Genomic DNA, 14,311 nt, shown 5'->3' on the forward strand with positions numbered 1-14,311 from the left:
CCATTCCACATGAAAGCCCATTAAATACTCTACCTTTCCTGAAAATTTCATCCCTCTAAAAGTTTGGGAAGACATCCAACCCTTAGTTTGAAATATGTCAACATTTTATTAATAATATTAAATATTTTTTTCTAGTACTATTTCTTTTTGTCGACGCATTTAACCCATTCCACATGAAAACCCATTAAATACTCTACCTTTCCTGAAAATTTCATCCCTCTAAAAGTTTGGGAAGACATCCATCCCTTAGTTTGAAATATGTCAACCTTTTATTAATAATATTAAATATTTTTTTTAGTACTATTTTTTTTGTCGACGCATTTAACCCATTCCACATGAAAGCCCATTAAATACTCTACCTTTCCTGAAAATTTCATCCCTCTAAAAGTTTGGGAAGACATCCAACCCTTAGTTTGAAATATGTCAACATTTTATTAATAATATTAAATATTTTTTTCTAGTACTATTTCTTTTTGTCGACGCATTTAACCCATTCCACATGAAAGCCCATTAAATACTCTACCTTTCTTGAAAATTTCAACCCTCTAAAAGTTTGGGAAGACATCTAACCCTCTGTTTGAATTAGTATGTCGTTCTATTAACTTTTTTTTTCAAATAATGTTTTTGAAGAAGAAATTAACGAATAATTATCTTATTTACAAGATACAAGTTTGAAATTGCATTTACTTTATTTTTTTTAATAACAATACACTTGAATTTTAAAAGAAAATGAGTAAATAATTTATTTTCTTATAATTTGTGAGAAACGTGGCAACGTCGCAAAGTGCTGAAAACGCACATCCGTGATTTGACTGGTCCGCTGGAAATTTCATGGTGCTAGCTCTTTCCAAAGTGCTATCGTCACCGTAATGTCAAAAATAGGCGTCAGATTCAAATTGGAAAAATTTATTAAAATAATTGGTTACAACTCAACTTATTGGGGCCTGGCCAGCAAATTATCACAATTTATGAATACAAAAATATCAAACACGAGTTGGCGGTACTTTCTACCGAGTGCGAGGTACAAAATTAGGTCTATCACATTTCCCGATGTTTCTCAATACTGTCTAACAATTTATTGCTATCGAGTCTTAACACCTAAACAATAAATAAATAAATATAAAACAATCTCAATTTAACAAATAAATAATCGTGATGTGATATGATTAAGTACAAATCAGGTCGCTTGAAAAACTACGCGGTTTGGGCGTTATTTCCGTTAACTCCTTGCAGTTCAAGAAAATCCTTCCTTACCAAATCCTGTGTGGGGTGTTGTTGAAACAGCGTTGAAAAAACACGAGCCTGAAACAACGAATTAGTCTGAAACTTCTCCCAAGTTATTATTTTTTACTTTAGACACATTAAACAGAAGTGTGAGTGTTAGGAGGACTACTTGGGATGTATTCATACTCGTTAAAAGGAACAAACTCGTGTTTAAACCCAACAGTAGCCTGTAATTCGGTTAGAAGCACAGATTTTTCATTTCAATTAATAAATTATTAGTCAAGTTGGGGTAGTGATAACATAAATGATAATAAATATTTACCGTAACACACGCCACAATGGTCCCAATAACCAGTCCGCTTAGAACATCGCTCCAGTGGTGTTTGTTGTCAGAAATGCGCGTCATTGCGACAAAAACGGCGGCCGCAACGGCCAAAAACTGCAGCATGTGCTTCAAGAGCTTGGAGCCGTCCCAGTCCATTCTCCTTTGCAGATAAATAGCAAAATAGAGCATTGTGTACATGGAGAAAGAGGAATGTCCTGAAGGGAATGACAGTCTCATCTCTTTCATGATCCTGGCGTTGTGGATGTAGTCCTTGTTGGTGCAGTTGAAATCCACGTGGTAGACGTGCTGGTTTGAGGGCAGCGAGCAGTTGATGTCGGGCTTGCAGACTGTGAGGAAATGAGGGCGGAGACGGCCCACTGTGTACTTCATGATGTCGGTGCTTAATTGCGAGCACGCCATGCCGAAGGCGAAAACAAGAAGGACGTAGTAGACGTTGTAGAACCAGAAGGGGACGCGGAATTTCCAGAAAGTCACTTCGTGGCTGGTTTGCGGCTGGTTCAGGAATTCGATCAGGATCATCTAGGATTGGAGGAAATTGCAATAATGAAGAATGACAAGTTAATGGAGATGTTGGACGACAAATCCTGCTACATATTATGCAGTCTAATAATAAAAATCAGGCGGAGGATTTTATGAGTCAGCGTTGGCACTGCATATACTCATGTTTTTTTTTTTAATCAATAGATTGGAGTTTGTGTAAAAGCTTTAAGTATTTTGCCAATTTCGAAACACGATAATTGATTAGTGCAAATATTGACACGCACGATTCTATTCACGATATTTTATCTAAAGATCATCTAAATACCCAATAAGTGTTTTGCAGGAAAATGTAATTTTATAACCACACCACAAGTTTATTGCCATTATTAAATTACATAATTTTGTAATATCCATTATAATTCGATAAAAATAGCAACACCTCAGTTTCTCTCAAAGTCAGTTTCAGTTGTTATAAATTATGCATGTGCTTCAAAAAATTAATAGAGAATGTAATTTAACAGATCTAATAATCAACAACTATTTCACATTTTTATCAACGTTATTTAAATTAAATTTGGTAAAATGCGATGTTGGCATTTTTATTGAATTGGAATGACAAGTAATCAGGCTATCAGGCTGAAACATTTGTTCTAGGTAAAATTTTATCGCTGTCATTAATAAAAAATATTTTTTATACTATCATCATTTTTTTTATTTGATAAAAAATAATAAAAATATTTCAAACTTCAAATACAGTTAAAAAATATACAGGTGGGTTCAAATTAACGCATAAAATTCATATCTTCAGTAGGGACAGTTGGTATGTCATTTTTCAAAAAATTCAAAAAAAAAGCTAGGTCGATTTTATTTTTATAGTAAATGCTACATTTTGACACCATGTAGCAACTTTTTTTAAGTAACCGATATTTTTCTTTACTGTTTTTGATAGAGATTTCTTTACCTTTCTAGGAATAATAAAAAATAAAAAAATGTGTTAATAATTTCTCGAAAAAGACTTATTTTTTTATTACCTAATAAAATATACCTAATAATGGACGACTGTTTATTTTATTTAATAATTTAACATTAAATTATTTATTACGAAATTCATACACAAAAAAAAATAATAATAAAATAATAATTTCCTGTAAAATACAGCCATAACAAAAAATAATGGTTATTTATTGTACTAGATGATAAAATTAGTTTTTATCTTTGAGGGCGCTTGAGAAGATAAAGGTGACTTTTATCGTCGTCTAGAATACAAAATTTTATTCCACCCTTCATTATTTTGATTGAATTACTGAGTTATTTTCATTGACAATTATAAACATCAACAAAATCAACAATAAAAAAAACAGAAAAACAACAATGGTTGTGAACTTTTATTTTTCTGGACGATAAAATTCAGTTTTACCATGAAGTAAATAATGGATAAAATACGATTTTATTCTGAACGATATGGAGTTCCTTTATTTTTTAAAATTTTTTCTACATTGTTTCTTTTATTTTTTTTATTTTTATTTATTTTAGACTTGTAAAGCTTAAGCTGTTGAATGAAATTCGTTATGTTAAAATAAATTAATAAAAATTTCAAGCCCCAACAATTTTTTATCCAAAAAATGTTACAATACTTACAATAAAATATTTTTTGCATTTTTGATTGTTAATCATAACATTGTTTTTTACTAGTAAATTTGGCTAAGTTTTTGGAATCATTAGGTCTCATTGACACAAGAATATTAAAAAAAAAACGACAACTTAAAAACAGGAAATGTTTATCTACAGTTGTTTAAGTAGTACAAATTTCTGGACGGAAAAAGAATACTTTCTAAACATAAAATATCTACAACTTCCTTGTTTTACACTTCGAAAATCTTCCAAGAATATTTTATTAGGTAATAATAATTTATTTATTTATTTATTTATTTATTATTTATCATTAGGCTTTTATTTATAAAAAAATAAAATTGAACTTTGGCTTCCTAGACCCCATCCTGGATTCAACAGTTGAATCAATGATTTTAGTCCAAGATTTTTAGTTAGTGGGACTCAAAAATCAGGTATCCAGTAAATTTTAGAATTTTTTTTTGTGGAAATATCCATGGTTCCGAATAAAAACGTGTTGTTTTCCGGCCAACACAGCATTCCGGATAATCGAGAAATTATTATAATATTTTCGCAACAGATATTATTATCCTTGGGTTACTTGTAAAAAAATGAAACGAAATTTCTTTTATTGGCGTCTAGAGGCGTTTCGCCAAATAACTTGGCATCATCAGGGCCCATTTATCACCGTCATCATTACAAGCAGTAGTACATCACGAAAAAGTGAACCGTAAACAAGCTTTTATTTACAAAAGACAGTGAAATTTACTGCATCCGGAAATTTGAATAAGAATTTCAAAACCGTCCACTTTCATTATCTCACAAATTCCCTTAACAATTACGAAACGTAGACGTATTTAGTCTAAACCCAGTCACTTGATTCAGATTTCTCAAACCCGATAACGCTCAATAAACAATGACCATTCAAGGGTTAAAAGTTATCAGTTTTAGCGAAATCGCGTTGTTTTTCTGCCCCGAATTTTTAAACAGGAAGCGAATTTTATAACCCTGGAGCTGGAAGTTTAGATTACACTCTCAAATTACCACCGGATATACGAGAAATTTAAAATTAGCTTTACGACATCCCCACACAATGAGTCTAAATTTTTACCTGCTGGGCACACGCGACTGAGTCATCGATCTTTTTAGACTAACTTCACCTGCAACACTCACCACAGTACAATTCATGATAATGCCCACAATGTACAGATAGATGCTTGGCACCGTCGAGGGATGATATGGGTGCATAAGGTCCTCGTCGTTGCAAAAAAAGCCCCGACGATACGGAGTGAGCCATAAAAAAATAAACAAAATCGGGAAACCAACTGCAAACAATAAAAAATAGTACAATAAAGATAATTTGTAATGACCTAGTTACCGTGCCCTGAACTCACCTAATGCCACTAGAAACACGTCCAAGAGTATTTTCTTTCCGGGGACAATTATAGTCTCACGTTCACTTGCCATTTTTCCACGAAAAATTCACTCAGCGAGTACTAAAAGTGTCATAGGAATGTCTTTTATCGCCCAATTCAATTCAAACTCTTTTATTTAATTATTTATTAGCAACGAATTATCATAATAATTTGGTAACAATAATTAATTGGGCTGAATTGATCTAAACCGCTCCCTCACTTCACGTTTAAACGGGCGATTAATTGGCATTTTCGATGATTAAATAACACATAACACCAAACCCTGTGTGCAGCACAGAGACAGATATTCTAACACCTGTCTGAGAACTGGCTCGCGATCGTAATCCCCCCCTTTGTCATTTATACTCACAGAGGAGCGGCTGCGCAACATTTAATTGAATAATTTTTGCCCACTGAACAAAAAATTCCGAAAATTTTCGAGTAATCTTCATTTAATACTTCGATAGATTATAGTTAGGTATAATCTAGCTATAAAAGGCTTTGTTGTCCCACTTAGTCATTATCGATCCAGGCAGTGAGTAAGTAAATGTTAGCACATAATAAAACTGGAAATTTTCTATTTGTATTTATTCATTGTTTATTTTTGAACAAACCGCAGAAATTCAATACAGTAGTCGACCACAAATCGCTAAACCACAATTAAATAATAAAACTGATTTTTTTATTGAAGCATCTGAAAGCTCCCAAGTGGTCTGTTTATGTCACATAAATCACGGTCTGTTTAAAGTATCGAAGTGTTAATTCCTGTTTGGGAACACTAATTACATTTAAATAATTTCATAAAAAAATTCTTTGAATACGCACCACATGTGGCGGAATGCATTAAGATAACAAGTCGGTTTAATGACACTCGAAAAAATTAAAACAGACCACCCTGTACGAAATGGCGCGAGATAACACTTGTCTCATTTCGAGTTCTGGTAGCATACAAATAAAAAAATTAGTCGTAGCTAATTGAGCGTTTTGAATTTACCTCTGATAATTGAGTTGGTAAAACAGGCATCTTTATTATGCGATCTGAGCGCTTGGAGTTGTTTGGTACCCGGGCCACAGAGGGCGCCGCGTGGTACACAACTAAACATAATTTGTTTAAAACAATAATAATCTTACAATTAAACAATTAATAATAGCACAGTTAGGAGTATAAGTCCGGCGTTCATTTGGTTAATAATTTTGTCTAATTCAATCGCTGATTTCATTATGCCGTCTCGATGGCCTTATTGCTTTAATCTCGTGGAAAAAGAGCGGAATTTGGGGCCGCTCCTGTTCAGCTCAATCAGTGTGTGAGATCGTTGAGGGATAAAGCAGAATGGTGTAAACGATGCCAAGCTGAGAGCAAATAGTCAGAGCTCAATGAAACGGCTGGAATCAGCCCTTGAGGATTAGCAATTGTTGGGGGTCCCCCCACATTAAACCTTTTCGCACACACAGCCCTCTATTGCATATGTGATGATGTGGTGGGATGAGACAGTTGGCGATTCCCTCGTCACAAATTACTGGATCATCCGATTCGATTTGGAAAGTTAATTAAACGCATATGACCCCATCCGGAGACGGATTTTGCACATTTTTCGTTGATTGTGACGCTAATTCAAGGCCCAAGCCGCAAACCATTAATCAATATAATGATTAATGAGTAAAGAAATGACAGTTTCTCGGCAATTAACTAACATTATTTAACTGATTTTGTACTTTTTTCCGTAACAAAAACAACTCTAGCTCAGTGGCTCCCAACTTTTTTCTCTTTGAGAACTAATAAAATCTGACAGAAATGATAAGAAAACAATAAAATTTGGTAGGGCATTTACGCATTTATGTATTTTTCTTGTTGCCCCAATTGAAGTGAATAAATGTTAATGAATACAAATGAAAAAAATTCTAAACTAATGATATTAATAAATTAATATTTTATTTTTGGATTGTTAACAGTGCAGTAAATATACAGGCTGATTCTTTTATAGGGTCTATATTAGGAACTTTTTAACTTCTAACATAGCTATAGCTTTAAAATTTTATATACGATCTAAATCGACGATTTTGATATCTAAAAAGTATCAAGAGTCTCCTGAAATCTTCAGGATTGTCAACAGTCAAATTACAAGGCTACTATGATTTTTGAAAATGATTATCAAAAAATTATTACATCATGGCCCTGTTTTTTCAATTGTAATTAAAGAACATTGATTTTTATGAAGACTTTTACCAACATCTTCTACGTCTATCTCTTATAGTTTCTGATATAATCGCAAAAAACAGAATTTTGGCTCATTATTTTCATTTTCAATCGTGTAAGCTTTCAAAAAATTCGATAAAGGTGTGCTGTTATTTAAAAGAAATACTAATTTTGACCACAATTTTCATTCAAAAAGTTCGAAATTCGATGGCAGATTTTAAAATTCGAGTTACTTTACATAATTCACAAACTTAGAAAGAAACTATAATCAAATATTATTGTTTTACCGCTTATTCGGTAATAAACCAGCTGTAAACTGGATAAAATGTTTAAGTTTGACAATTGTTGGCCATTTTGCAATGCCTACTTGATTAATGATGAAAATTACAAAGTAAAATCTGTTTTTTGTGATTATTTCCTGAACTAGGACACCATAAATGTCGATGTTTTGTTGATTGCCGTTAAGAAAATAGAGTCGTTTTATTTGAAAAAATTGAGTAAGTTGTTTTTTGATAACCATTTTGAAAAAAATCATACTAGCCTTGAATTTTGTCAATTGACAGTATTGAAAATCTAGAAGGCTCCTTAAACGTTCGGTTATCGAACGTGAAAAATATTATTCATTTATTGCAAAGGGTTCAAGGGCTATTGTATTTTAAATAAAGCCTTGCTAATGAAAATTTTTCAAAAAAATTTGACATATTTCAAAAACTGTGACAGATAAGTACCAACAACTTCGGTAAATTCAAAAATGCAATAAAATTGTGTGGTTACTGTTTAAAATATCAAAGTTGACGCCAATTTCTCGTAGTTCCGGAAGCTCAGCCATTTTGAAAATAATTCATTTGTACCCAAAATGGTCGATTTAGATCGTATACAAAATTTCAAAGCTTTAACAAAAGTGAAAAAGTTTCTAATGTATTAGACCCTGAAAGAATAACCCTGTATAACGGGTGTTTTTTTAAACGGACATGTCAAAATAATTAAATAAAAAAGAAAAAAATGCCAATGTTTTTAAACTAAATGACGCTGAAAAATAAATTAAAATTTGCCCTAACTTCAAGCCCATTTTAGTCCAAATAAATTGCAAATTGCAAATTTTTTGGCAAAAGCGTTCTTTTTCATTAAAAGTTTTGAACGAAAAAAATTATTTTTGCCCACAATATTATCACTGGGCAGAAGTCCACCCAGAATCCAAAAAAGTTTAAAGCTTGATAAAACTGCTTGATGGTGTAGTGCAATTTGGAACAGATTTTAGGCATGTGTACAGACGGCTAAAAGCTCGATACGAATAAAGACCAATAGATACTAAATTGTAGCCGTCGGGTGTAATATCTTCTGTGCTATTTATATTGACATTGACTGGAATAAAACTCTCTTTGTTTGAGCGACCATGTCAGTACAAAGCTTATGTGACCACCATTTAATTCCGCCGAATTTTTTTTATGCTTATTGTGTTTGTTCATTTCTTAATCAGTCAATCAATAATTAATTTAACATTAATTTATTGCCAGTTTGCGAAAAATCCAGTCGTCACGACTGCGTTTCATGTTTGATTTGAGTTTTTTGCGTAAAATGCTAACGAGAAAAGCCTCGTCGCAAAACAGAAACCCGAAGCATTTCAAATTATTTCCAAGGGGTAGTCAAGCGTGTTACCAAGTGGATGAATCTAATATAACAAGCACTTCACATTCTAACGTCAAACCATAGTTATGCATACGAGATCCGCAACAAATCTCAGACTGTGAGCGTGCGAGGGTCTGGTGTCCCAGCGCGTCACAGTCTCATGCCCATAAAGGTGTATACATTGTGCAAAATATTATTTACATTGCAAACAAAGACGACAAAGCTCCACCCATTTCGGGCCACTGACTAATACCAACTTCGGACACCCTCGAACGCTCCACCTCTTCGAAGAGGGGCGCAGTGAGGGTTTTTTTCCTATACGACGGTGGTGGCGGTTTCAACTTAAAATGTTTACAAACGATGAAGTTAACAAAATTTGACGTGATGCCGAGTGGAATTTTAACAAATAGACGGATTTTACATAATAATTTCGAATGATGGTGGTTGGAATGACTTTCAAGCGCTTAATGACCGACGGATTTACGTGCAGATATTTAAATGCTGGCGAAATTGTTAACAGGGCTTTGAGGAATTTTAGGCACGGGAAAAACTCAATAAAAAACGCCCAGTTTTGAGCCAAACTCAAGGGATTTCCTAATTTCAGGTTCCAATTTAGATGTGCAAGGTGTTTTTTTTACTCAAAAACTTATATCTTACAGAATTCATCAGCGTTCTACCCTTCCAATAATTAAAATTAATTAATTAATTAATACTTAGGCGTTGTGTAAAAAATACAAAAAATATTAGGTAAATAAAAATTAAAATTTTTAATAAACGCAGTTTTTGGGGTAGTAGCAATTTTTTACGTATTTTTTTGTTGATGAAATATTCAATAAAAATACTCACTCTGTATAAAAAATAACTTAAATTAGAACAACCACATACATGTATAAGCAAATCATTAATCACAAGCTTTGACTACTAGTTCATAATATTAAAAAAATTGAAACGATTTTTGGAAAATTATACCACTCAGTATAAGATTCTTGACAATTAAAAAACAGTTTTATTTACTAATTTTTGCCGCAATTTTCATTTTTATTAAAGACTTAGACCAAGAAGAGATTACTTTGCCATCGGTTGCCAAAAAAATCAAAATAATTATTATTAAAAATAAAAAAATTGATCGTTTTTATACGGAGTTTATTTCTTATCGATAAACTTATTGTGCATAAAACAAGGTAAAACAAAAATCCAAAAAAGCAAATATGTCCAAACGTTTAATGGTTTCATAAATAGCGTGATTAAAATTTTGACCATTACTGTGAATATCAGGTTCACTGGAAATGTTTAACAATACTTAACATCACAAGAGATAACTTAAGACCAAAGTTTTTATTTTTTTTTCAAGTTGATTAACATTTATTAATTTTCTTTTAATACAAATGAAAAAAAAATTAAAGTTCGTCGCGACGTTTCGACTCTTTAAGAAGCCAAAAATTTTTTTGGTTTGTTTATAAATTTAATTTATCTATCACTTAGTGCATGCAAAATAAAATTATTCGGTTTACAGAACATTTTTATTGCAAATAAATATTAATTCGAGATTAACTTGATATTTGCATTTTAAATGGCAACTTAATGTCGAATTAGTTTAATTCGGAATTAAGTTTTAATTTTGCTTTTTGTAAAGTAAACCGTCCCCTAATGCCCTATTATAACAAACAAATACAGCTTCTTATTTTATTTTATTTAGAATATCATTTCCAATTAATAAATTATTTAAGTAGGCGTTTGTTTATGGAAGCATCATTTTCTTTTTGGGCGGCTGTACAACATATACAGTGTTAAATAAATATAAACTTGATTTTAAAGCACTAGAAAACAGATTTTTTGACGATTACTTTATTTTTTCTGGTAATTTTTTAGTTAAGCGTATTGAAATTACGAGAAATTAATAAAAAATTAACTAAATTTAATACCAACATAAAACTGTACAGGGTGATTCTTTTAGGATTCGAGCCATTGTTACTTGATTAATAATAAAAATAAAGAGCTAAAAACGGTCGAAGTTTTATAGAAAACACATATTACATTATTTTTCAAGCTGCTGCAGATTTTCTTTAAGATTCATTAGATAAAATCCCCAACTTTTTTTATCATCATTTCAAATAAATCACACTAGTCTTGAAATTTAAAATTCTTTGAACCTTTGTTTATCAAATACAAAAAAAAATTCGTTTATAGTGAGGGTTCAAAAGCTGTAATGTTTTAAAAAGAACCTTGTAAATTAAAATTGCGACAAAAAATTGACATGTGTTATAAACTATGTCAGATAACTTGGGTACAGTATGCTCTCTTTTATTCACTGCTATATTAAAGATTTAAAATCTTTCGTAGTTTCGGAAGTTTAGCCACTTTGAAAATAATTTAGATGAATTTAGGTTTTTATTGTATGTCTTAAAATAGTCGCTTTTTCGTCTTTCTCTCACGTTTAGAAAAATTATTAAAATGTACACTGACAACATATATTAATTTTTTATAATTAAAATCTATATTAGAGGCCAGTGTCAAAATTAAATTTTTAACCAAATATTAATCAGTGAGTTACTTTAAAATATCAGTAGTTATTTGTAGTTTTTGTATTGCAATTCAAAAAAAGAAAGAAAAAAATAAATAATAAAACACTATCTACTCTTGTGAAAACGTAATAAAAACACTGGTGTTGTGGTTATATTTTTAAGTAAAATACAATTATAGAAAGAAAAATTATTAGAAAAAGTTTTAGAGAACTTCAAACCATAATTTAGTAAATGTCAGTTAATGTTAGTTTGGGGGATAAAGATTTCGCAATAAAACCATTCTTCTTTTGCATAAATAAATTTTGGTGGAGGCGCCGGGTAAATATAATTTTTTGCTAAACACTTAGTTTTTAGTGCCCGAGTAATTACTTGCTTATCTTTTTAACCGTTTAAACCTTATGTATTACTTGTGACGTTATTTAATTTTGTGTGTGCAATACAATAGTAAATCCTAATCATCTGATAAAAAATATTTGAGATTATGATCAAGAATAAATCCTATAAATACCAATGATTTACAATTACGTCAAGCCACAAAATAAACACAAAACCTACACAAAATATGCCGATAATAATCTAAAAAAATCACAATGATTGCCAGGTTAACCTTTATTGTGTTGTCAAGTGAGAAGGCTAAAAGGCGCCTTATCAGTGGTTTAGGGCAGTTTGAACTAATTGAGTCGAAATGTATAGTTTTCCAAGTCGCAATTTCCAGATTATAGCAATGTTTGAATACGGCTTAAGCCATTAAATGTCGTCATGAGTAATGACGTATCCAAGGGCTTAATTTAGAATTTTGAAGCGTTTTAATCTGTTAATCTCTGTTTGTCTAAATAAGGCGGATTATAGTGGTCGTAATTCACGTAAAGCTCGCATGATTTTCGCTGGAATCGTGTAAAAAATCAATGGCAGCAAATAATAAACCCACTTCAGGAACGTGAAAATCCTCACATAAACCTGGTACCTTGGGGGTGAAAGGGGCGTGTCTAGGGGTAGCAGGGCGTGTCGTGGCATCAGCCCCACTCCGACCGCTTTGTTTTCTCACATCGTAGCCGGAAATGTGGTGGCTTGAACCATCATTGTTCTTGCCAAGATAATATTGGGATAACATTTCCAGATAGCAACTGCTAGCGATCTAATCGCGCTCATCGCCCAGCCAGTGTCTTGAAACTTCCCGATAAAATGTGATTTAATCGCAATTAGGCCAGTGTGTTTGTTTTCCGCGCTCGAGATAAAAATATTTGCGGTGGAGTTTAGTGTGTTTAAATTTATTTAAATAACACGCGATGATTTAGTGCGTCTTCGAGTGTCGCGCCTAAGCTGGATGTTGATGATGGACGATGGGTGTCGCCATTTGCTGGCGGTGTCGGACAGCCCCCTCGACCTGCGGGGCTCCTCCGACGAGCGCAAGACCCCCGAGAAGGACAAGAAGCACCAGCTCATCAAGCCCCCGTACTCCTACATCGCGCTCATCACCATGGCCATCCTCCAGTCGCCCCAGAAGAAACTCACTCTGAGCGGCATCTGTGAGTTCATAATGACCAGATTCCAGTACTACCGGGAGAAATTCCCAGCCTGGCAGAACTCAATCCGCCACAACTTATCCCTGAACGACTGCTTCATCAAGATCCCGCGGGAGCCGGGGAACCCCGGCAAGGGCAACTACTGGACGCTGGACCCCCTGGCCGAGGACATGTTCGACAACGGCAGCTTCCTGCGCCGCAGGAAGCGCTACAAGCGGCCCTCCCCCAACATCATGCTGCGGGACCACCACGCCTCGGCGATGGTCGCCTCTTTCCTCACCCAGGAGAACTACCAGCACTCGCTCTTCAGCCCCAACTTGCACAACCCCTACTCGTACATTCCCGGCATTCCGCCCATGCTGCCGCCCATGGACCTGTCCCGGCTCAACCTGGGGCTGGGCATCATGGGCCCGGGGATCTGCAAGCCGGTGCCGGTCCAGCCGGCGGTCACGCCCGTCTCGTCCGACACCGAGGAGCTGATCACGAGCGAGATCAAGAAGAGCAAAAATGGGTTTTCGATCGACTCGATCATTGGCAACAAGCACCAGAAGAAAGACTCGGATATTTCGAGGATTCACAACCAGGTGTCGGCCTTTTCGCCGCTGGCCGACGACTGGACGAGGTGAAATGTTACGCCGTTTTCCCGAATTTAGACCAAAGATTTAGTTAATGTGATTTTTCATGTTGCAATATTTATTATAGGCTTTTCAGTTTTTAGGAAGGTACGATTATAGCCATTTGATTATATACTATGTATAGATTTGCAACTTAAAATAAGTTTTGGCGTACTTTTAAACATAATGTATTTGTGTATTGTGTACATAATGCTGTAGGATTCTTGTACAAATGTTCTAGTTTACGTTTTTGTTATTAGTCATTATTTTTACTAAAGATTATATCGTATTATCTCTGAATTGCTGTTCGTCAGGAAATTTTTGCTGTGTCACCACGTAACTTATGTAAATAGTTGGCGACAGAAGTTTTCAAGCAATTACCAAATTCATTTGTAGCACATAGATAAGGCGAGATTTCAAATTAAAATAAATTCATAATTAAACACCACGTTTTATTTCACCACACCCCAGAAACCTCATATAAAAAACGTTCGATTTTAAAAATCAAATAAACAAAACGAAACATACAACAGAGAAATAATTGCATAAGAACATCAGAGTAGTTTACACTTTCAGTTTGCGCACTTTAACCAAATTTTTCAACAAGAACTGCTATAAATTATAACAGAAAATCTCCATAAAAAGGATTGTCGCATCGACCTACCAATAGTCTCACTGGATTCAGAATGAAGAATTTTATAATAAATGTTTTATAAACCTAAATAACTAAAGCTATACAGGCTGATTAAAAAATAAATG

At 33.5% G+C, this 14,311-nt stretch overlaps 2 protein-coding genes across 4 annotated transcripts; one reads left to right on the top strand and one right to left on the bottom strand.

Annotated features, from left to right (window-relative positions):
- Positions 1–890: 890 nt before the first annotated feature.
- On the bottom strand, positions 891–5,419 carry LOC659825 (putative phosphatidate phosphatase). Of its 3 annotated transcripts, XM_015981507.2 has the most exons (5): positions 5,053–5,419; positions 4,832–4,983; positions 1,547–2,089; positions 1,352–1,451; positions 891–1,302 (listed from the first exon to the last, which is right to left on the bottom strand). In XM_015981507.2, the coding sequence occupies exons 1-4, from the start codon at positions 5,123–5,125 to the stop codon at positions 1,362–1,364; spliced, it is 858 nt and encodes a 285-aa protein (XP_015836993.1). In that variant the 5' UTR covers positions 5,126–5,419; the 3' UTR covers positions 891–1,302; positions 1,352–1,361. The 3 variants fall into 3 exon arrangements, with proteins under 3 accessions (XP_015836993.1, XP_064211968.1, XP_015836991.1); XM_064355898.1 differs by lacking the exon at positions 1,352–1,451 and having other exon boundaries at positions 5,037–5,418; XM_015981505.2 differs by lacking the exon at positions 1,352–1,451 and having other exon boundaries at positions 5,053–5,417.
- A 6,770-nt stretch (positions 5,420–12,189) lies between these two features.
- On the top strand, positions 12,190–13,995 carry LOC659891 (forkhead box protein D3). The gene has a single exon (XM_008201953.3). It carries the CDS (start codon positions 12,740–12,742, stop codon positions 13,562–13,564), a length of 825 nt encoding a protein of 274 aa, XP_008200175.1. The 5' UTR covers positions 12,190–12,739; the 3' UTR covers positions 13,565–13,995.
- The last annotated feature ends 316 nt before the right edge of the window (positions 13,996–14,311 follow it).

The sequence above is a fragment of the Tribolium castaneum genome, chromosome 3 (genome assembly GCF_031307605.1).
Source record: "Tribolium castaneum strain GA2 chromosome 3, icTriCast1.1, whole genome shotgun sequence".
NCBI lineage: Eukaryota > Metazoa > Arthropoda > Insecta > Coleoptera > Tenebrionidae > Tribolium > Tribolium castaneum.

Excerpts from the sequence above, each read along its gene's own strand:
- LOC659891 (XM_008201953.3), top strand. The coding sequence starts at position 12,740 with ATGTTGATGATGGACGATGGGTGTCGCCATTTGCTGGCGGTGTCGGAC.
- LOC659825 (XM_015981505.2), bottom strand. The coding sequence starts at position 5,125 with ATGGCAAGTGAACGTGAGACTATAATTGTCCCCGGAAAGAAAATACTC. Across the intron at positions 4,984-5,052 it reads CGTGTTTCTAGTGGCATTAG|TTGGTTTCCCGATTTTGTTT; the intron begins GTGAGTTCAGGG and ends TATTGTTTGCAG. Across the intron at positions 2,090-4,831 it reads TTATCATGAATTGTACTGTG|ATGATCCTGATCGAATTCCT; the intron begins GTGAGTGTTGCA and ends CTCCAATCCTAG.